The 22,918-nt window shown below is 36.5% G+C and overlaps 1 protein-coding gene across 5 annotated transcripts in view; it reads left to right on the top strand.

Moving 5' to 3' along the window:
* Window positions 1-22,918, top strand: part of PIGN (phosphatidylinositol glycan anchor biosynthesis class N) — a 112,937-nt gene that overhangs the window by 43,583 nt on the left and 46,436 nt on the right. For 4 of the 5 annotated variants that reach the window (XM_033424984.2, XM_033424986.2, XM_004268063.4 and 1 more), the window contains 7 exons: window positions 7,957-8,035; window positions 8,985-9,167; window positions 14,352-14,491; window positions 16,698-16,797; window positions 16,902-16,994; window positions 18,333-18,424; window positions 21,008-21,116. In XM_033424984.2, coding sequence (XP_033280875.1) covers window positions 7,957-8,035; window positions 8,985-9,167; window positions 14,352-14,491; window positions 16,698-16,797; window positions 16,902-16,994; window positions 18,333-18,424; window positions 21,008-21,116 — 796 coding nt within the window. The remainder of the gene's footprint in view (window positions 1-7,956; window positions 8,036-8,984; window positions 9,168-14,351; window positions 14,492-16,697; window positions 16,798-16,901; window positions 16,995-18,332; window positions 18,425-21,007; window positions 21,117-22,918) is intronic. The other variant, XM_033424985.2, reaches the window with a different exon arrangement.

Here is a 22,918-nt window from a genome sequence, read left to right on the forward strand (position 1 = left end):
TTTTCTCCCATTCTGAAGGTTGTCTTTTTGTCTCGTTTATGGTTTCCTTTGCTGTGCAAAAGCGTTGAAGTTTCATTAGGTCCCATTTGTTTATTTTTGTTTTCATTTCTCTAGGAGGTGGGTCAAAAAGGATCTTGCTCTGATTTATGTCATGGAGTGTTCTGCCTATGTTTTCCTCTAAGAGTTTAATAGTGTCTGGACTTACATTTAGGTCTTTAATCTATTTTGAGTTTATTTTTGTGTGTGGTGTTAGGAAGTGTTCTAACTTCATTCTTTTACATGTAACTGTACAGTTTTCCCAGCACCACTTATTGAAGAGGCTGTCTTTTCTCCACTGTATATTCTTGCCTCCTTTATCAAAGATAAGGTGACCATATGTGCATGGGTTTATCTCTGGGCTTTCTATCCTGTTCCATTAATCTATATTTCTGTTTTTGTGCCAGTACCATACTGTCTTGATTACTGTAGCTTTGTAGTATAGTCTGAAGTCAGGGAGCCTGATTCCTCCAGCTCTGTTTTTCTTTCTCAAGATTGCTTTGGCTATTCGGGGTCTTTTGTGTTTCCATACAAATTGTGAAATTTTTTGTTCTAGTTCTGTGAAAAATGCCACTGGTAGTCTGATAGGGATTGCATTGAATTTGTAGATTGCTTTGGGTATTAGAGTCATTTTCACAATGTTGATTCTTCCCATCCAAGAACATGGTATATCTCTCCATCTATTTCTATCATCTTTAATTTCTTTCATCAGTGTCTTATAGTTTTCTGCATACAGGTCTTTTGTCTCCTTAAGTAGGTTTATTCCTAGATATTTTATTATTTTTGCTGCAGTGGTAAATGGGAGTGTTTCCTTAATTTCTCTTTCAGATATTTTGTCATTAGTGTATAGGAATGCCAGAGATTTCTGTGCATTAATTTTGTATCCTGCTACTTTACCAAATTCATTGATTAGCTCTAGTAGTTTTCCAGTGGCATTTTTAGGATTCTCTATGTATAGTATCATGTCATCTGCAAGCAGAGACAGTTTTACTTCTCCTTTTCCAATTTGTATTCCTTTAATTTCTTTTTCTTCTCTGATTGACGTGGCTAGGACTTCCAAAACTATGTTGAATAATAGTTGGCAGCCTGGTCTTGTTCCTGATCTTAGACAAAATGGTTTCAGTTTTTCACCATTGAGGACGATGTTGGCTGTGGGTTTGTCATATATGGCCTTTATTATGTTGAGGTAAGTTCTCTCTATGCTTACTTTCTGGAGGGTTTTTATCATAAATGGGTGTTGAATTTTGTCGAAAGCTTTCTCTGCATCTAGTGAGATGATCATTTGGGTTTTCTCCTTCAATTTGTTAACATGGCATATCACATTGATTGATTTGCGTACATTGAAGAATCCTTGCATTCCTGGATAAACCCCACTTGATCATGGTGTGTGATCCTTTTAGTGTGCTGTTGGATTCTGTTTGCTAGTATTTTGTTGAGGATTTTTGCATCTATGTTCATCAGTGATATTGGCCTGTAGTTTTCTTTCTTTGTGACATCTTTGTCTGGTTTTGGTATCAGGGTGATGGTAGTCGTAGAATGAGTTTGGGAGTGTTCCTCCATCTGCTATATTTTGGAACAGTTTGAGAAGGATAGGTGTTACCTCTTCTCTAAATGTTTGATAGAATTCACCTGTGAAGCCATCTGGTCCTGGCCTTTTGTTTGTTGGAAGATTTTTAATCACGGTTTCAATTTCAGTGCTTCTGATTGGTCTGTTCATATTTTCTATTTCTTCCTGGTTCAGTCTCCACAGGTTATGCATTTCTAAGAATTTGTCCATTTCTTCCAGGTTTTCCATTTTATTGGCATATAGTTGCTTGTAGTAATCTCTTGTGATCCTTTGTATTTCTGCAGTGTCAGTTGTTACTTCTCCTTTTTCATTTCTAAATCTATTGATTTGAGTCTTCTCCCTTTTTTTCTTGATGAGTCTGACTAATGGTTTATGAATTTTGTTTATCTTCTCAAAGAACCAGCTTTTAGTTTTATTGATCTTTGCTATTGTTTCCTTCATTTCTTTTTCATTTATTTCTGATCTGATCTTTATGATTTTTTTCCTTCTGCTAACTTTGGGGGTTTTTTGTTCTTCTTTTTCTAATTGCTTTCGGTGTAAGGTTAGGTTGTTTATTTAAGATGTTTCTTGTTTCTTAAGGTAGGATTGTATTGCTATAGACTGCCCTCTTAGAACTGCTTTTGCTGCATCCCATAGGTTTTGGGTCATCGTGTTTTCATTGTCATTTTTTTCTAGGTATTTTTTGATTTCCTCTTTGATTTCTTCAGTGATCTCTTGGTTATTAAGTAGTGTATTGCTTAGCCTCCATATGTTTGTATTTTTTACAGATTTTTTTCTCGTAATTGATATCTAGTCTCATAGCATTGTCGTTGGAAAAGATGCTTGATACGATTTCAATTTTCTTAAATTTACCAAGGCTTGATTTGTGAGCCAAGGTATGATCTATCCTGGAGAATGTTCCGTGAGCACTTGAGAAGAAAGAGTATTATGTTGTTTTGGAATGGAATGTCCTATAAATATCAATTAAGTTCATCTTATTTAATATATCATTTGAAGCCTGTGTTTCCTTATTTATTTTCATTTTGGATGATCTGTTCATTGGTGAAAGTGGGGTGTTAAAATCCCTTACTATGATTGTGTTACTGTCGATTTCCCCTTTTATGGCTGTTAGTATTTGCCTTATGTATTGAGGTGCTCCTGTGTCAGATGCATAAATATTTACAATTATTATGTCTTCTTGGATTGATCCCTTGATCATTATGTAGCGTCCTTCTGTGTCTCTGGTAATAGTCATTGTTTTAAAGTCTATTTTGTCTGATATGAGAATTGTTACTCCAGCTTTCTTTTGATTTCCATTTGCATGCAATATCTTTTTCCATCCCCTCACTTTCAGTCTGCATGTGTCTCTAGGTCTGAAGTGGGTCTGTTGTAGACAGCATATATATGGGTCTTGTTTTTGTATCCATTCAGCCAGTCTGTGTCTTTTCATTGGAGCATTTAATCCATTTACATTTAAGGTAATTATCGATATGTATGTTCCTATTACCATTTTCTTAATTGTTTTGGGTTTGTTACTGTAGGTCTTTTCCTTCTCTTGTGTTTCCTGCCTAGAGAAGTTCCTTTAGCATTTGTTATAAATTGCTGGTTTGGTGGTACTGAATTCTCTTAGCTTTTGCTTGTCTGTAGAGCTTTTAATTTCTCTGTCAAATCTGAATGAGATCCTTGCTGGGTAGAGTAATCTTGGTTGTAGGTTTTTCCCCTTCATCACTTTAAATATATCCTGCCATTCCCTTCTGGCTTGCAGAGTTTCTGCTGAAAAATCAGCTGTTAACCTTATGGGGATTCCGTTGTATGTTATTTGTTGTTTTTCCCTTGTTGCTTTTAATATGTTTTCTTTGTATTTAATTTTTGATTGTTTGATTAATATGTGTCTTTACATTTTTCTCCTTGAATTTATCCTGTATGGGACTCTCTGTGCTTCCTGGACTTGATTAACTATTTCCTTTCCCTTATTAGGGAAGTTTTCCACTATAATCTCTTCAAATATTTTCTCAGTCCCTTTCTTTTTCTCTTCTTCTCCTGGGACCCCTATAATTCGAATGTTGGTGTGTTTAATGTTGTCCCAGAGGACTCTGACACTGTTCTCAATTCTTTTCATTCTTTCTCTTTATTCTGCTCTGCAGTATTTATTTCCACTATTTTATCTTCCAGGTCACTTATCCGTTCTTCTGCCTCAGTTATTCTACTATTGATGCCTTCTAGAGAATTTTTAGTTTCATTTATTGTGTTGTTCATCACCGTTTGTTTGCTCTTTGTTTCTTCTAGGTCCTTGTTAAACGTTTCTTGTATTTTCTCCATTCTATTTCCAAGATTTTGGATCATCTTTTCTTTCATTATTCTGAATTCTCTTTCAGGTAGACTGCCTATTTCCTCTTCATTTGTTAGGTCTGGTGGGTTTTTACCTTGCTCCTTCATCTGCTGTGTGGTTCTCTGTCTTCTCATTTTGCTTAACTTACTGTGTTTGGGGTGTCCTTTTCACAGGCTGGAGGTTCGTAGTTTCCCTTGTTTTTGGTGTCTGTCCCCAGTGGCTAAGGTTGGTTCAGTGGGTAGTGTAGGCTTCCTGGTGCAGGGGAGTAGTGCCTGTGTTCTGGTGGATGAGGCTGGATCTTGTCTTTTTGGTGGGCCGGTCCACGTCTGGTGGTGTGTTTTGGGGTGTCTTGGCCTTATTATGGTTTTAGGCAACTTCTCTGCTAATGGATGGGGTTGTGTTCTTGTGTTGCTAGTTGTTTGGCTTAGGGTGTCCCGCGCTGTAGCTTGCTGATCATTGAGTGGAGCTGGGTCTTGGCATTGAGATGTAGGTCTCTGGGAGATTTTCGCCATTTGATATCATGTGGAGCTGGGAGGTCTCTTGTGGACCAATGTTGTGAACTTGGCTCTTCCACCTCAGAGGCACAGCCCTGAAGGCTGGCTGGAGTACCAAGAGCCTGTCATCCACAAGGCTCAAGATAAAAGGGAGAAAATAAATAAATAAAATAAAATAAAATAAAATAGTTATTAAAATAAAAAAAATAATCATTAAAAAAAAGCTTTTTTTAAGTAATAAAAAAAAAAAGAGTAGAGCAACCAAACCAAAAACACAAATCCACCAATGATAAGAAGTGCTAACAAAAAAAAAAACGGACAGACGGAACCCTAGGACAAATGGTAAAAGCAAAATTATACAGACAAAATCACACACAGAAGCATACACATACACACTCACAAAAAGAGAAAAAGGGAAAAAAAAATATATATATCGTTGCTCCCAAAGTCCACCTCTTCAATTTGGGATGATTCGTTATCTATTCAGGTATTCCACAGATGCAGGATACATCAAGTTGTTTGTGGAGATTTAATTCACTGCTCCTGAGGCTGCTGGGAAAAATTTCCCTTTCTCTTTGTTCGCACAGCTCCCAGGGTTCAGCTTTGGCATTGGCCCCGCCTCTGCGTGTAGGTCGCCTGAGGGCGTCTGTTCTTTGCTCAGACAGGACGGGGTTAAAGGAGCAGCTGATTCAGGGGCTCTGGCTCACCCCGGCCTGGGGGAAGGAGGGGTACAGAGTGTGGGGCAAGCCTGCTGTGGCAGAGGGCGGCGTGATGTTGCACCAGCCTGAGGCATGCCGTGCGTTCTCCCGGGGAAGTTGTCCCTGGATCTCAGGACCCTGGTAGTGGCGGGCTGCACAGGCTCCGGGAGGGGAGGTGTGGAGAGTGACCTGTGCTCGCACACAGGCTTCTTGGTGGCGGCAGCAGCTGCCTTAGCATCTCATGCCAGTCTCTGGGGTCCGCGCTGATAGCCACGGCTCACGCCCATCTCTAGAACTCCTTTAAGCGGCGCTCTTAATCCCCTCTCCTCGTGCACCAGGAAACAAAGAGGCAAGAAAAAGTCTCTTGTCTCTTCGGCAGGTCCAGACTTTTTCCGGGACTCCCTCCCGGCGAGCTGTGGCGCACTAGCCCCCTTCAGGCTGTGTTCACGCTGCCAACCCCAGTCCTCTCCCGGCGCTCCAACCGAAGCCCGAGCCTCAGCTCCCAGCCCCGCTCGCCCCAGCAGGTGAGCAGACAAGCCTCTCGGGCTGGTGCGTGCCGGTCGGCACCGATCCTCTCTGTGCGGGAGTCTCTCCGATTTGCCCTCTGCACCCCTGTTGCTGTGCTCTCCTCCGTGGCCCCGAAGCTCCCCACTCCGCCACCCGCAGTTCCCGCCCGTGAAGGGGCTCCTAGTGTGTGGAAACCTTTCCTCCTTCACAGCTCCCTCTCACTGGTGCAGGTCCCGTCCCTGTTCTTTTGTCTCTGTTTATTCTTTTTTCTTTTGCCCTACCCAGGTACGTGGGGAGTTTCTTGCCTTTTGGGAGCTCTGAGGTCTTCTGCCAGTGTTTAGTAGGTGTTCTGTAGGAGTTGTTCCACATGTAGATGTATTTCTGATGTATTTGTGGGGACGAAGTTGATCGCCACGTCTTACTCTTCTGCCATCTTGAAGCTCCTCTCCTTATAGCATTTTAATCAATTAAGATTTATTGATTCATTTTATGTGCTTTGCACTTTGCTGAGTATTATTGATATTAATGTAAATAATTAGTGGCCCTCATGAAGGTTAAAATTTAATTGAAGAGAAATAAATTGATGATGAGACCACACTAAAGTGCTAATGGTGTGAGGTGAGATTTGGAGTAGACCATAAAGGATGATAAGATTTGATTTTGGAAAGCAGAGACTGGAGGATCTTTATGAACAATAACTCAGACGTGAAGGCAAGATAGGTGAAGAATGAAGAGCTTAACCATTTTATAACTGAGAGTATATATTTGGGATAATGGGAAATTAAGTAGAATAGAAGGAGATGGTCATCAGTAGTCCAGGACGTTTAGAATTGATGAAGTAGACAATAATATACCCATATCAATTTCAAGTATATCAGAAGATGTAATCAGTGTTTTAGGAAGTGGAGTGGATTAGAGCAAGGGGAAGGAAGATCAACTTAGAAGGGTTTTATAGAACTTCGGAAAATTTATCTTAGGTGTAGCCTTCAAAGAATTCCTGTGCCCTTTGGCCCAGTAATTCCATTTCTAAGACTTCTAGGAAGATATTCCAAAATGTGTGGTGTCTGAAGGACAGAGAACTGGATCATGGCAACAGTTTGAAGTAATTTGTTTTTCTTTCATGTATTCTTGCTTCCTGGTACCTTTTTCCTCCACATCCCATTGAGTCCAGGGGTGGGGGATTTTCCTACAATCTGACAAAGTGATTGGGTTCACATGAGTTGCAAGATCTGGGATCCCTTGGAGTAGGCACATATTCTTAATCAAGCCTCTATAGAACTGTAGAGAGTTCATAGTTGAGTTCTGGGGTTCTTGAATTTTCTGAAATTATATGTAAGATTTTGGATTATTTATTTTTCTAGAGCAAGTTTCAGATTCTGAAAGATGTCTGTGACCCACCCAAACTAATAACATTGCTTAAAAGACGAACTTTCTACAAAGTCTCCGTCTCATCTCTTTAGAAGCTGCTGAAACCAAGTAGAAAGAAGACAAGTGATTATTGAGCCATATGAACTTGTCAATTTAATTTAGTAGTTTTTGACATATAAAAACGTCAATTTCAAATGATCCAACCTAATATATCCTTAAATAACTTTTTTACACTTTTAAAATGTAAAGGTACTCACTTTAGGAATGTAGATGCTAGTTAAGCAGTATATATTCAATTTTGTGTTTAAATATACTTATTTAAAAATTACTTATGCAGTATTAGGAGTATTTCTCCTTTGTATTTAAGGTTTTTACTGTGGTAAAACAAGGACAGGGAAATGGTGGAAAGAGAAATGAAAGATAGGAAAACCAAAAAAGTATATGGTGTAATACAAAAATAGCAAATAGATTCAAATTATTCACTAACTTTAATTGTTGGTTAAGCTCTGCTCGGATCTCTTTGATAATGAAAATTGTCAGGCCCTGTCTGGCTCAAGGGTACAAAGCACCGTAGTGAATCTGCCCTGTCTGTTGTGTCTACCATGAGCATGAGAGAGCTGAGTGTTGTAACTCAGACCACTTGTTTGTTGTTCCATTAATTACATTGATTTAATCAGAATTTCTGTGTTAGCCAAAGCATTACATTTCTTCCAATGATGTATTGTATGACTGTCATAAGTGGAGTTTGGCAGTTGAAACTTTGAGTCAAGAAAACCAAATTTAATTTATAAGTTATTTCTTGGAAGAGTTCAGATAACCAGCAGTGATACAATTTGGCTCAGAGTTTGTTTGTTTGTTTCTTTCTGTCTTTACTCAATTTTCACCATCTTTTTATTTTCAATTAAGCAAAGAACCAAGAAAAAATGTGATTAAAATGAAGAAGCATTTTAAACCTAAAGCATTTTTTTTCTTTTGTAGCTCGCTTTCTGATTCTAAACAGATCAACATTTTAAGAAAAGCAAGATCTTATATAAAACAGAAAAAGTATGATGAAGCAGTAAGTATGCAGGCCTTGTATATATAAATAGCTGATCATTCAGGTATGGGGAGGGGCAAGTATGGTGATGGAGAGCAAAGTGGGCAGGCCAGGGAGCTTTCCTGAACCTTTAAGGAAGGGTTGAATTTCCTAAGTAGCTGCTTTAGCCACATGGACATACTTCTCTTATTTCAGGTAATGTTATAGGTAAATTTTTTTAGGTTAACATTGGAAATGAACAATTGCTGTTCTCTATAATGAGAAAGTATATTCCAGGCTTCTGTCATCCAACTTATTTATGCATAATATTTTAGAACATGACATATCTGTACATTTAGAATTAGCTTCACACTATTTGAAATCTAATGGTTCATACTGAAGCTCTGACTTTTCCCAACTCCTGCCCTACTATGTTTTTCATTAATTTTCTCTGTTTTAAATGGTCATATAATTTTAAAGTAAGAAAGAATTCTATTTTTGGTTTCTAAAATTGCCTGAGTAGTATGATGGCATTTCTAATGCTTATTTTTGTTATAGTTTTACAGCGGCAAGCTATTCTTCTCTACTAAAATATTAAGCTATTTTAATAATGTTTTATAACTGATTTGGGTAATCTGATATGAGAAAGTCAAAACAGGTAAATGTGGGCATCTCCTATCAGGGACCTATATTAGAGAACCATTTCTTTCATGTGTCATTTGAAGATAATTTCCACAAAATGAATCATTCAGAATCATTTAAAATCATTGTACATCTCATAGATAGTTTGCATTTTAAATGTCCTTTCTTATCAAGATTTAGAAATTTATTTTATTCAGGAATTTTTCTTATACTTTGCAAGAAGATCCTTGAACAATCAAAATCTGTTTTTGATCAATCATCTATGGTTACTTTAATAATTTTTCTTCCTTTGAAACTTAGATTTTCTTTGTCTTTGCATGTGGCGAGTTATATTTTTCTTTCTCCATAGGTTTCCCTTTGCAAGGAGCTGATTAATCTTGCATTGAAAGGATTGTCCTATTATCACACTTATGACAGATTCTTTTTGGCTTTCAATGTCGTTCTTGGTTTTGTGGGATGGACATCTTATGCTTCTTTGCTGATCATCAAGTCTCACTGCAACCTTACCAGAGGTGTTAGTAAAGAAGTCAAGGTATGTTCAGAAAGTATAATGAAGATTCAGATGCTGGTGTAAAATCATAAGACTAAGGAAAGAAATTATATCAAATTAACTGTAGTGAGTTCATATAATGTACATGCTGTACTAAGCTAACTCATTTGCTTTTGTTGTACTGTGTCTTTTTTTCTCAGTAATCTCTGTTTCTTTAGTTGGGAAAAAGGTGTATCAATAATAATGGTCCTGTAACTTAAGAGGCTATAAAGATAGCTGTGTAATTTACATTTGCCTATGGCATTAATTGTGTTGTTTTTCTGTTTATTTTTATAATTATTTAGCATGTTATAAGTATTCTGTATCTTTCTACAGTACAGGTGATCAGAAAACAGTTTCAAAGCAATATATTTAACTTTATCTGATATTAAGTTTAGGAGCTGGAAAGAAATAAAATCACTTATTCAAAATGTTCCTTTTAAAAGGAACATATTCCTTTCTGGAATATACATTTTTCTTACCTTTTTCATCTTTCTAAAATTCTTAAATACAGATTTCCAGAACTTTCTATATATCCTCATTTTAAGAATTAGTCCCTAGTTTACTGTACTTTCAATGCCAAAAAAACCCCGTACTTTCAATGCCAAAAAAACCCCGCTCTTTAATAATACTTTATACAACTGAGAAAATATAACAGTACATATATGGTTTAACTATATTAAAACACTTTACTCTTTTAAAATATATTACTGTCATTTACCAGGGATAATATGCCTCTTCCATCTCCTTTACTTCATTCTCTAATGATTATTACCATGTCCAAATCATCTAAAAAGTAGTATACCTGAATGGTGTATTATTAATAATAATAGTCTGCAGACATTTCCAGTGATAACTTTTTTCAATTTCATACTTTATTTTTCTGTAATGGAAGGAAGAGCAGTAGTATTTATTCCATTTTTGTATAATGCTGTAATGCATCTTAAATAATTTACCCCAACTAATTTCATTATTTAAATGTATGTGAAATTGGCTAGAGTAGAAATCATTTCTTACGTGGTAGGAAAAGAGACAAAAACAAACGTGTTTTAGTGGAGGATATAACTAGGCATTCAGCTGTGTATTTGAAATTTATTTTGCCACTTTAAACGTAACAGTGCTGGAAGTAGGCATTATAATTTTTCTGTATAAAACAGGAAACTGAAGCTGTTTAAGTAATTTGCAAAAGGCCATTCAGCTAGGATGTGGAGGAACTGAGATTTGAGTCCAGAGTAGTCTAATGCCAAACGCTGCCTTTTGGTATTTGTCTTGACGTTTTGGGTTATTGAGAAGGGATATGATATCTTTAGATTGTTGTGTCAGCAGATTTCACAGCTGATAGTTCTTTATTCGTTAATCTGATAATGCAGAGAATATTTGCGTATACAGCACAATGCGAGATGCTTCATAGGATACACCAAGAAATACAAAATTCAGATACAAAATTACAAGCTTCTCAAGGAGCTTGTAATTAAATAAAGTAGGTAAAAGATGTATACACATAGCCACCTTATCAGATATAGGTCATATACTATGCTATATTACATAAGACAACAAATGTTTGACAACTTTAATATAAAATGTTAAGTGAATGTGATACAATGACTATCATATCTTAAATAAAGAAAATCTCACTTTAGCTAGGGTGATGATAACAGGAAAAAATAAGTCTTGGTGGAAATTTAACAGTCAGAATATAGGGAGAGGATAAGAATTAAAGCAAGTTGAATAATATAAATAGAGGCAGAGTTGGAAAGATGTATTTTTATTCTGGGATAATAAGTAATATTTGTTAAACTGCACTATTCCAGGACTGTCCTGGGTGTTGTACATGTGTTATTCAGTTAAGCTTAATACTACCCTAAATTTAATGGTATGATTCTCATAATATGGATGGGGGAATTTAGGCTCAGAGAGATAAATGTTTTCCTCCAGGACACACTGGTGTCCTTGAACTCTAATACTTAAATTCATGCTCTTTCTATACCATGCTGCCTTCAAAATAAATAGTTCAGTTTGGGGGGAATTTGGGAGGTTTGTTCAAGGGCCTAATAAGAGATAATACTGATAATATAGATTAGGTGGAAGTAATCAAAGGCCTCAAATGCTAGACTATAGCGTTTAGACTTTATTTAGTGAAGAGCTGGTCTATCACTTAGAGTTAAACCAGAGAAATAGACCAGTAAGATCTCTGTATTAAGAAATTTAGTGTAAGAAATTGACTCATGTGACTGTGGGGCTAGTTAGGCAGGTCCTAAGTTCAGAGGTCAGGCCATCAGGAAGGGCAGACTGGAACTTGCAGGCAGGAGCGGAAGCTTCACTCCACAGGTACAGTTTCTTCTTCGGGGAACCCTCTGTTCTGCTCTTAGAGCCTTTTGTGAATCAGGCTCACCGTGATTGTTCAGGATAATCTCCCTTAAAGTCAACTGATTATGGACTTTAATCACATCTACAAGGTATTTGCACAGCCAACACCTAGATTAATGTGTGGTTGAATAACTAACTAGGATCTGTAGCCTAGCCAAGTTGACACATAAAACTGACCTTTACAGTTGAGGTTATTAAAAGTATTTTGAACGCTTTAGTTCTGTTTGCAAAAACATTCTGATTCTTCTTCAGTGAGAGTTTATAATCTAGTGAAGTGACAGCATCTGGAGGAAGAATAAGTTGCCAGAAGTCTACAGCATTAACCAAAGGGCTTGGAGAGCAATTGGGGGTGAGATGATTGCAGCTCTGCACTCGTTAGAACATGATGCTTGCAGTTGGGGTGTAGGGAGCCTTCACTGAGGTAGTTGTTGCCAAAGTCAAATCTTAAACGGTGAGTCGGATAGCACAATAGAAAAAAGGAAAAAGGTGCAGGGAGAGCAGCATGTGCCAGATGAGGAGTGAGGCAGCATGGCTTCTTGGAAGGGCTGCAAGTCACTGATACGGCTAGACTATGGAGGGCCCAGGGGGAGTGAGAGGTGAGCTCGCAGCAAATTCTACCCTCCACGGCCAGATGAGGAAACAGAGCTTGGGACAAGCTAAATGGTTTAGTCAAATTGACAGCAAATAGAACAGCAGTGCTGGAATTAAATTTAGGTCTGACTCCAAAGTTTCTGTCACTTCTCCATGATAGTGTCCCCCAGATTTTACAGGTTTATCACTCTTACAGACAACTCTGCAGTGAACATTCTCTTTAAAGGTAATTTGCCATAGCTCCTCCTAATTGAACTCTGCATTTAACTTCTATCTACTCTTCTCCTTTGCTTTTGCTAGTTCAGATGTCTTTTGCTTTAGAACTGAATATCCTTATTTTGCCACATGCTTCCCTTATTCTCTCACTACTTAGGGAAATCACAAAATGTTAACCCCTTAATCCAAGTCCCAGGATTCAGTCTCCACCTGTATGGTTTAAACTCCTCATAGGCCAGCACCTAGTACAGAGCATGGCGTAGACTGTGCGACTTAATCATTGTTAGTTGGATGGAGGAGTCATGACAATGCACACAGCATGGTTCATTATCATCAGGTATTTTTTGGAGGGTCTGGGGAGGCAGGGAGTTAATGATGATGAGGTGGAAAATGTTCCCCATTCCTGTTATTTAAAATCCTTTCAATTTTTACTTTAGCTGAACTGAATTCTTTTTGATTTGGTTTCCTACAAGTAGATGTTTATTTGTAATGTCGATTACTCTATGTGTCAAAGGATTGGATAATTATGTGATATTGTACTGACTCTAGAAAATCCCTCGAGTGTCTTTTTTAGGTACTCTTTAAACTTATTTTCTTATTATTTTACTATCCTCAGAGTGATGTGAAACCAGTCCCAATTCCTAAAGTGAATACCTGCCTCAGGCACCTTGAGCTTTAGAGACTCTACCTGTCCATATCTGGTTGAGACTTGCTCCTTCTTCTTCCACCCCCTTGCTATGGGACCTCCATTTCCAGTGCTAGTCACTGAGAGGTTTCTGTAGTGACTTTTGGGACTAATGCAGAGAGGTAGAGGAGGAGCGAAGAAAAATAAATGTGATAATAGTAGCCATTATTTATTAAGCAGTAGTAATATTCTGGGCATTTTGTTAAGCTCTTTTCATAATCTCATTTAAGCATTACTAGCCTTGATAAATAGATATGGAATTATTCTTTGCATTTTATAGATGGGGTAAAATTAAGTCTCCGAATCTGTTTTGTACTTTGCTCATGGTCATACAGTGAGCAAGTGACAGAGCCAGGATTTGAATTCTGATCTGTGTAGCGCCAAACTCTTAATCACAATGCTGTGTCTCACCTTCCTTTTTACAACTCTGCCCTAGTTTATTCTTGCTTCTTTACTTCCTTTCTGGTGACATTTTAGGCCAGAGGGAGGAATTATAAGGGGGAAAAAACTCTTGCTTTTCCTCCCTAACCTCCCCTACTCCAGAAGCTAATTCTTAATTCTCACCTTATTTAGTTTGGGTAGCAAAACAAGGGGGAAACAGAGAGAGAGAAAACAAGGCACGGAGGCAAGAGAGTACCATGTGACCCCTCCAGTCCTTTTTTTTTCTCCAGTGTGCTCTTAGCATCACAGCTTTCCATAAGTGTGTTCTTGTTCCAATCATTGGCATTTCTGTCCCTGACCCTCACATCATTACTCCTGGCCCAGAGCACCCACGGCCTGTGGAGGCCGTCACTGGTGATTTACATGGAGGAGCTCCTTTCTTGTTCGGCAGGTGTTTGGGAGAGAAGATATGACTGAATGAACCTACTGTGGTTGGGTGATGGAGAGAGAAGCGTGGGCAGCATGTCAAGTTGAAGTTTGAATAGATAGAATCATTGTTCCAAATGAAGATTAGGTCCCACAGTTTATTGTAGATTAAATGGGCTTTTGTGGGCTTGTCAGTGAACTTAATCAACATTTATAAAATTGTTACTAAGGAGAAATATGTTCAGAGTTCTGAAGAAGTTACTTGCAAACAAACTTTAGGAGCATAGTCATTTTAAATTGAGAATTACCTAATTGCAACAATTCCAGGCTATCCAGCTTTTTCTTCTATAATGTGCTTCTCCAATGACAGATTTTTTTTAAATGCAGCTCTTAGATTAATCATCTAGTTGTAGAATCACTGAAAGAAAGTAATGTATTTTCTTCACTTTATAAAATCTCTTTTAAAAACCTATCAAGTAGCATGGATCTGGAGTGTTTTCAATGTTTTGTTTAACTTTCAGAAACCAAGCCATCTCCTGTCATGTAGTTTTATAGCTGTTGGCATTTTACTAGCACTTTTCCTGCTGATTCAAGCCTGTCCCTGGACTTACTACATATATTGCTTGTTGCCACTGCCAGTATGGTATGCGGTTCTGAGAGAGTAAGTAACACATCTTGTGGTCTTGTTTTTCACTTCACTGACAGTTAAATCTGTATTTAAATGCATCAGATTTCTGTAGCATAAGTCATGAAAGATAATTATAATACCCTCAAATCTCCAAGCCCTTTCATTTCATTCATAACAGCATAAACGTTGCATATAAACAGGCTTTTTTTTTTTTCTTAGCCGCACCTTGAGGCCTGCAGAATCTTAGTTCTCCAACCCAGGATTGAACCCGGGCCCTCGGCAGTGAAAGTGCAGAGTCCTAACCACTGTACCTCCAGGGAATTCCCTAAACATCCTTTTTACTTTTCCCTTTTGACTTCATCTTGATTGCCCTGAGGTAGCACTGGCCTCATTCCCTTCTTTGTGTTATCTTTTATAAGAAAAATCTGGAGTAAAAATTAAGTAATTAATATGGATTGTACTATGTCAGGAGTGACTTACGTTTTGAATTTGTCTCATCATCCCAGTTTCCAGTGTATCTTCATGTTTCACAAAGCAATTTACATGCTTTTGTTCCATACATTTTTGCCCCTCCTTTCCCAGCTATCATGTAAACCTAGATGAATGAAAGTTCGCAGTTAAATCCAATCTAGTAATGTATACCTACAGGGGTTAGGGGAGATTATTCTTGTATGCTGTGGTTCTACCTTTCAGTGCTTGCTCACAAGGTGGACTTGAAATGGATTCTTATCATTGTAGGAAACATCAGAGGTAGAGCTCTCATGGAAGTTATAAGCACTTTAAAAGAAAATCACTAAAATTTTGGGCTGGTTCATGTTCACAGGCAGCGAGGGTCGTGTTACCGATCGTGTTGATTTCTATATTTGCACCAGTAATCTAAATTTAAACTTAGTCTTGGGCATCCTTTGAGCAAACCAGATGCCGAAAGCAGACCAGGGAATGACAGCCCAGAATGAGGGTGTTGTCAGGGCTGGCGAGCATGTTGCAATGACACAATGTGTTTTCTTTTCTAATTTTTGTTACCTCCAGCTTTGACCACCTCTTCTTAATATGAAACATAAAAATTAATATTAAAATATTTTAAATGTTAACATTTTTAAAAACAAGGCAAAAAGACACTGACAAAAGAACAGACTGTTACTTCTCCATTTGAAAGGAATAGGGTTGCTGGATGTACATATTTAAATTGGATTTATTCCTAATGTCATTTGCTCTGGCTTAAAAATTTTTAGAATGAAAGGTGTTATCCAAAATTCCCTCCTGAATTATTAAATTTTCTATTTATGAAGAACACATATACATTAAAATTTTAAGGGCAGAGTGATTTTGAAAATATGTTGTGTTCTATCTTTATCTTTTTGATAGATTATAAAGAAAATAAAACATAAAAATTCACTTTTCTTCTAGAAATAATCTAAATGATTTTACAAAATCATCACTGTTGGGAACAAAAGAAACATTCTCCTTTAGACTGGTGTTAGCTTTTCTTTCCTAACATGGCACCTTAATCATTTTGATGACATTATGTAACCATTGTTTTCAATCAGAAAAAGGTTATAAACCAAGTGATACTGACTTTTTATAATTGCCTACTTAATAATGCACTACCAATGCTAAAAAAAATTTTCCAGTGATGAAATGTAAAAAGGACTCAAGTATGTAATACATTTTTAATGGTTATGAATTCACATTTAATTACAATTAGTGACATCTTAAATTGAGTTTGGAAAAGGTTATTTCACCCAGTGAAAAAGTGCAATTAAGATTTTCTCTACGTAGACTAGGAAAACGACCTTTATTTTATTAAGACAGTTGAGATTTCAATATAAAATTAACTTTAGTGAATTTTAAAAATGTTCTTTATGTTTATTCATTTGGGTTTATTGTATTTTATTTCTGATGTTGTATCTGTAATTGTATGTGCCCATGTTTAAACATCCAATAAGGCTCATTTATTGTCATTAATGTTTATAAAAAAGCCAAACAAATTAATGTGATCATTATCAACTTAATTCAGAAGTTACATTTTTCCTAGAATACTAGGTATCAAAAAAAGATTTAGGTAAGTAAAGCCATTGAAACAAATGTTGGAGGTTATCTTAGTTTTTGAAAAATCTATGAATTGAAAATTCCCTGATTTCTATGCACAAAATTTTTATTTTTAACTATATGAGAACTAATTTTTTTATATTCAATATAGGTTATAAATAATCTTTTTATAAATAATCTTGTTAAACAGATTTCCAGTTATTCAAGGCTTGGTCACATTACTGTTGACCTTCCCTCCAAGTCATTTTGTTGGATACCTGTTACTCTTTATCCTGGGAGTTGAAGTATTAGTAAGTAATTTACCACGTTACCACATTTTCAGGTCTCTTTCATACACATGTAACTCCTTTGAAATGACCTCATTTTCCCTTTCTTCTTTGGATTGCATTACTAGGTTCTCAGTTTTTTCTACCGCTATATGCTTACAGCTGGACTCATTGCATTTGCAGGTTGGCCATTTATCACTCCACTGTGGACTCGAGCAAAGGTATAAGTACTCACTTTGAAATTAGGCAGATTCATAGCGGCTTTGTTTTGATATGCATTTAACTCAGGGAATTATTCATTTTTTTAAGAACAGGGTAGAATGTGACCTTACATAAAGATCCTGACCCTTTTGACAGGAGGACTGAAGTTGACTTTAAGGTTTCAGTGATTCATGCAGACTTTCGTATCAAAGTGAACTGGTCTTGTGGTGATTGAAATACTCAAGAAGCAGAGCTGATTTGTCCTTCTCTGAAGCACTTCCTAGATTCCTTTAGGCTCAAATATCTAAATGCCACAGAGGAACTGCCCAGAGCAGTGCAGTGGCATGAGAGACCACACTCTGGACTCAAGCCAGAGGAGTCACCTCCCTCCTGGTCTGGAGCCACCTCAGTTTTTCTCTGGAGAAGTATTTATTCATGATAGATTATTTTAAAGTATAATTACTCCTGATTTTCTGCCTTTAACTAGGTAGGTAATTACAGTGTGCTTCTACAAAGAATACTCTCATGTTTTCATTTTGATACTTTTTGGTGGAGGTAGCAGGAAGATAGAAATATCTTCTTTCTACTCTATGAGAACCTACAAAATTTTCCAGTTAATGGGACTATTGACAATTTTTTGTCTTAACCTAATTACAGAAGTATTTTTACTTATTTCCCTCCTGGGCACAATCATTTGATTATGATTGCAGGCCAGCTTTCTTAAAGATGTCATCAATACATGGTAGAACATAAATTGAATGAAGTGCTTGCTTTGAAACAGCAGACCTGAGTCTAAATCCTGGCTGCTTCATTTACTAGTAATAGATCTGGTGCTACTTACACTTTGACATCTCTGAGCTCAGTTTCCTCATCTGAAATACTGTGAATAATACAGCCTACCTATTGAGGTTATTGTGAGAATTAAATGAGGTAATGCCTATATCATACCTAATATAGTGCCTACTGTATAACAGATCCTTCACAAATAGTAACTATATTAATTTTTTTTTTTTTTTTTTTTTTTTTTTTTTTTGCGGTACGCTGGCCTCTCACTGTTGTGGTCCCTCCCGTTGCGGAGCACAGGCTCCAGACGCGCAGGCTCAGCGGCCATGGCTCACGGGCCCAGCCGCTCCGCGGCATGTGGGATCCTCCCGCACCGGGGCACGAACTCGCGTCCCCTGCATCGGCAGGCGGACTCTCAACCACTGCGCCACCAGGGAAGCCCTATATTACTTTTTAAAGTAAACAGATGTAAAGCTTTGAATTTTCCTTTTAGTTTCACAGCCATGTAGTCTGTGAAACACTGAAGACAGTTTTTGTACCATAATGTCTAAAGATAACTTTTTTCTTTATTTTAGAGCACCTCGCTGAGTTGGATTTTCTTCTGTTTGCTCCTGGCAGTGTTCCCACTTATGCCTGTTGTAGGACGAAAGCCAAATATCTTTCTAGTGTATGCACCATATTTTAACTTATTTTCTTTTTAATGCAATTGTTTTTCTCAATCAACACTATGAAATATGAACCAAGTCTTGGCCATGAGTTTAAAATCATGTGAACAAACTAGAAGTTAAAATACTAAATACTATCAAACCATTAGTCATAATTTTGGCTCAGGCTCTGAGAGGCATTAAAACTCCCTGAAGATGCTTCTGGACCTTTGTAAAAAATGAAATTGTGCCAGTGATAACTTAAAATGCCAAGAATTTTTTAAAGGTCTAGAAGCCTTTGTATGTTTTATATATTGGGAGATCAGTAAACGGTTTCACATGAAAAAATGTTCTGTTACCAAATTAAAAGGTCTAAAAGCCACTGATGATTGATGCAATCTCTCTTTTCCTTTGATCATGTCCACATTTTAAATGTCTGAGAAAAATGAAATTCTCTTCTATTCTGAATGTAAAGATCTCCATGGGAGGAAACTCTCTGTACCTTGACAGCTTTCTCATGTTTAATCACTTAAGCTGTTAGAAAATTCTATATACCTTACCTGAATTCTCCATGCTGCTGTTATATTTATTTCTCCTCAGTATATCCCAAGCAAATCTTTAAAATAATTGGTTACATTTGTTTTTAACTTTAAAGTTATTATCATGTAATCTGATGGCTGTGTGTGTGTGTGTGTGTGTGTGTGTGTGTGTGTGCAGGCGCTTGGCAAATTAAATGATCACTATTTCATTTAACATTTCCTTTCTTATTTTCTAATCATGTAATCATCTTTGTTACTTTCTTTTGAACTTTGTGTAACCAACTTTTTAGCGTTCTAACCCCATCTTTAATAGATGAGGGTATATCTTTTGAAGGAAAATTAACTCAATATTTTTTTAAAGTATGTGTTCATTTTAAAGTACCTATAAATTATATACATTTTATCTCATTTCTGTGAGAATAACAATATGGACTAGATCAGAAATTATTCCAGGAAGTCAATTTATTAGCAGAGCTCAAAAAATTGTATTGAATTCTAAGACTGTTTTATCTAAGCCATACTTTATTAGTTCTAAGTGAAAACATTTTGCAGCTGTCATAAACTGTAAACAGCATGTGCAAAGATGAAGTCAAACATTTTATTTTTTGCTTCCCACTACTCTGTGAGCTCTTCTCTTGTCTCTATAAACCCGCTTTCCCTCCTTTCATTGGCCTCTACCCATCTGTCCTGCTCAAGCACTATTGACATATTTGAACAGGACTTATGCTAAAAGGAAAAGAAATTATATAAATGGTCTTCATAGAAAATTTTCACTTTACCTATTCCAGTAAAGATTAATTCAGGAAGTAAACTTGTTAAACCATGAGAAATCTAATTTGTATTTTTAAAAATTATGTTGTTTCCCCTCTTAATTTAAATTCCTCAGTGCTTCAAGTTTCCCAGTAGCTATATTTGCAACTTCTTCATTTTGCCTCCTGGTTTATGGAGAAATTGCTACTCTCCATTTGATCTCTCACCTCATCTCTCTTCTTTAGAAAATTACAAAGATAGATATGTGAAATATTTAAGGATAAATTAAAAGAAAGAGCAAAAATTTATATAACATAGCTATAATATTCTGAGGTAAAAACATATTTGCCAATTAATTGAAATACCAAATTATTTTTTTAAGAGGGTATGGGGGAGAAAAACAAAGAATCTTAATCATACACGGTTGTTTTTCATAAGATTTAATTAACTTTTCCCTCATGATTCTTAAAGAGAATATTAGAAGAATCAAAACAAAAGCAAAAACAAGCATTTTCCTGGGAGTTCCTGCTTCACGTTCTCTATAACCCTGCCTTTTGCTCCTTCTTATTTCTCTTAAACCAACTCCTTTTCACATAGTTCTATTATATTACTGGGTTCCAGATTCTATCCTCAATATAATTTCAGTCGTCCTGTGTTACTTGGATTTTTAGGAGGTGAGAAATAGAACTCAATAGTAATAGTACAGTATTTCCTTGATGTTAGTCTCCTTCGATTTCAGGAACCATACTGTATCTGGTGTTCTTGAAAAAGTGTAATTTGTTGTTTCATTACTGTACCAATGCCTCACCCACATGCTACTTTTGTGGCCCCTCTTCCATCCTTCCCTTAGCCAGAAACAGCTGTGAAAAGCACCAACGTCAGTGATAGAGAGGAACAATTTGTGGATTATAAATGTAGATTTTCCTTTGGGTATGAGTAGGTGCTCATAGTCAGAAAATGTGTGGTGTAGATACTGATATATTTGTATAGCTATCTTTTATATTGTTTTCTGTAAATTTGTCCAAGTCAAGCTGAGAATTATGGTATGTGTAAATGTTAAAAAAATCAAATTATGGAAATAAGATGAAGATACTTAAAAAATTGTGTGAAAAGTTACAAATAACACCATCCCCACAGGATCTTTATTCTAAGATTTTTATTCTTCTTACACCTGTGTATTCATTTTGTTACTTCATCTTGATTAAGCAAATGATTGAGAGGTTCTATATTAGAGTAAAATATCTAATATTTTGATGTGATATATATTCTATAAATGTCTTAAGAAAATTTGAAATTGTGAATTGTGTTTTAAAACAGAGTGGGTGCAGGCTTGCTGGTTCTTCTGCTATCCCTGTTTGTTGTAACATCTGTCTTAAAAAGAAAAGATAGTCTTGTAAGTGAAGAGCTGGTGTTACATCTATTACAGGTCAGTTACAGATTTTCAACACTATGTTATACAAATGATACACTAAAATGTATCTTACAGTTGTATTTAATTATATTGTTCTTAAGATGCCATCCTGTTTTTTTTAACCTCAATACCAGCTGAGAAGAGTTTTCTGTTTAAGATATTACATGGAAATATGTTCTCTAAAAGGTATGAAATAGCAAAAAGGTCAACAGGAGGACCTCCCAAAACGCCTAGATAGCAGAGATTAAGGAGATATAAGAGGTATTGTCCAAAGAGTTGAACTGAAAAAGACTTCCTCTGGTCTGAGATTCTGTGGTGTCCTAGTTTGGGTCAGGAAAAAAGTAAGCTCTTTGAAGTGAAAGCAGCCGCTTAGTATGTTTACAAGAAAATTAGTCAGTTTAAGACTTCAGATGACATACTAGGAGAAAATAAACATCACCTTGGTTGGTGGTTTTGGAGTGGTGAAAAGAACTTTGAACTTACAATTTCAAAATTGAGTCAATTCCCAGTTATGCTTTGTACTAGATGTGTGATTTTCAGTAATAGAACTTGTCTGTTTGTTTTTAATCTGTAAAGATAATATCCAGTAGGGTTGTAAGAGATTATATGATGTCATATTCTGTAAAATGATAGTTTTTTTGTAGATAAGAGTGGAAACCACTTTTTTTTTTCCTTTTCAACAATAAACAATAAACCACATCTAGAACACTGAGAAAAAAACTTATTTAAGTCTCCTCAAAAAATTTACTCAGAACAAAGCTGGGATAATAGTATTTCCAAGAACACTCAAAAATTAAAATATACAACACTTAAAAGATGTTAACTCGTTCTTGGAGAACAACAGAAAAAGAGAAGTATTTTTGTCAAAGATCCTATCAAGCTATTGAAGCGTATCTTTTTTTTTTTTTTGCGGTACGCGGGCCTCTTACTGTTGCGGCCTCTCCGGTTGCGGAGCACAGGCTCCGGACGCGCAGGCTCAGCGGCCATGGCTCACGGGCCCAGCCACTCCGCGGCATGTAGGATCTTCCCGGACCGGGGCACGAACCCGTGTCCCCTGCATCGGCAGGTGGACTCTCAACCACTGCGCCACCAGGGAAGCCCTACTGAAGTGTATCTTTTCATTTTAAATGGTATACCGACTGATTTTACACTAAACCATAGTAGCTTTGAAAAAATTCACCTGTAATACTGAATACTTTGACGAAGTGAGTGTTTCTGAACCTTACTCTGTAGGAGCAAAGAATACCATGTTAAAATTCTTATGGACTTTGTGAGAAATACCCCTAAGTATAAAGTAATTCCTTCTTACATTAACCTATTAATTTGCATTCATTCCTCTATTGTGTACCATATATATATTTTTATGATTCTAAGATTTGTGTCTTCTCACATTTTAATGTATCTAAAATGAGAATGTGTCTTACATTTGAAAGGATCCTAGAATTGTGTCATAGATTTATTGACAGCAATTCTTCCTTCTTCATTCACTGAAAATATGAGTAAATTAAATGTATCTCTAGGATTTGGTGATCAGGTTGCTAATCTGATCTTTAAGAGAGTTTACTTTGTTCATAGCCATAATTCAGCTCATTTCTTAAACTGGCTATTAATCCGCTAATTCAGGGGTCGGCAGATATTTTTCTGACATGGTAGATTGTACATATTTTAGGCTTGTGGGGCATATGGAGTCTGTTGTCACTTTTCAGCTTACCATTGTAGGGCAAAGGGAGCTGTAGACAACATGTGAATGAATGAGAGTGACCATGTTCCAATAAAATAATATTTCTAAAAGCAATAGTTTACCAACTCTACACTAG

Source organism: Orcinus orca, chromosome 15 (genome assembly GCF_937001465.1).
Source record: "Orcinus orca chromosome 15, mOrcOrc1.1, whole genome shotgun sequence".
Classification (NCBI taxonomy): domain Eukaryota; kingdom Metazoa; phylum Chordata; class Mammalia; order Artiodactyla; family Delphinidae; genus Orcinus; species Orcinus orca.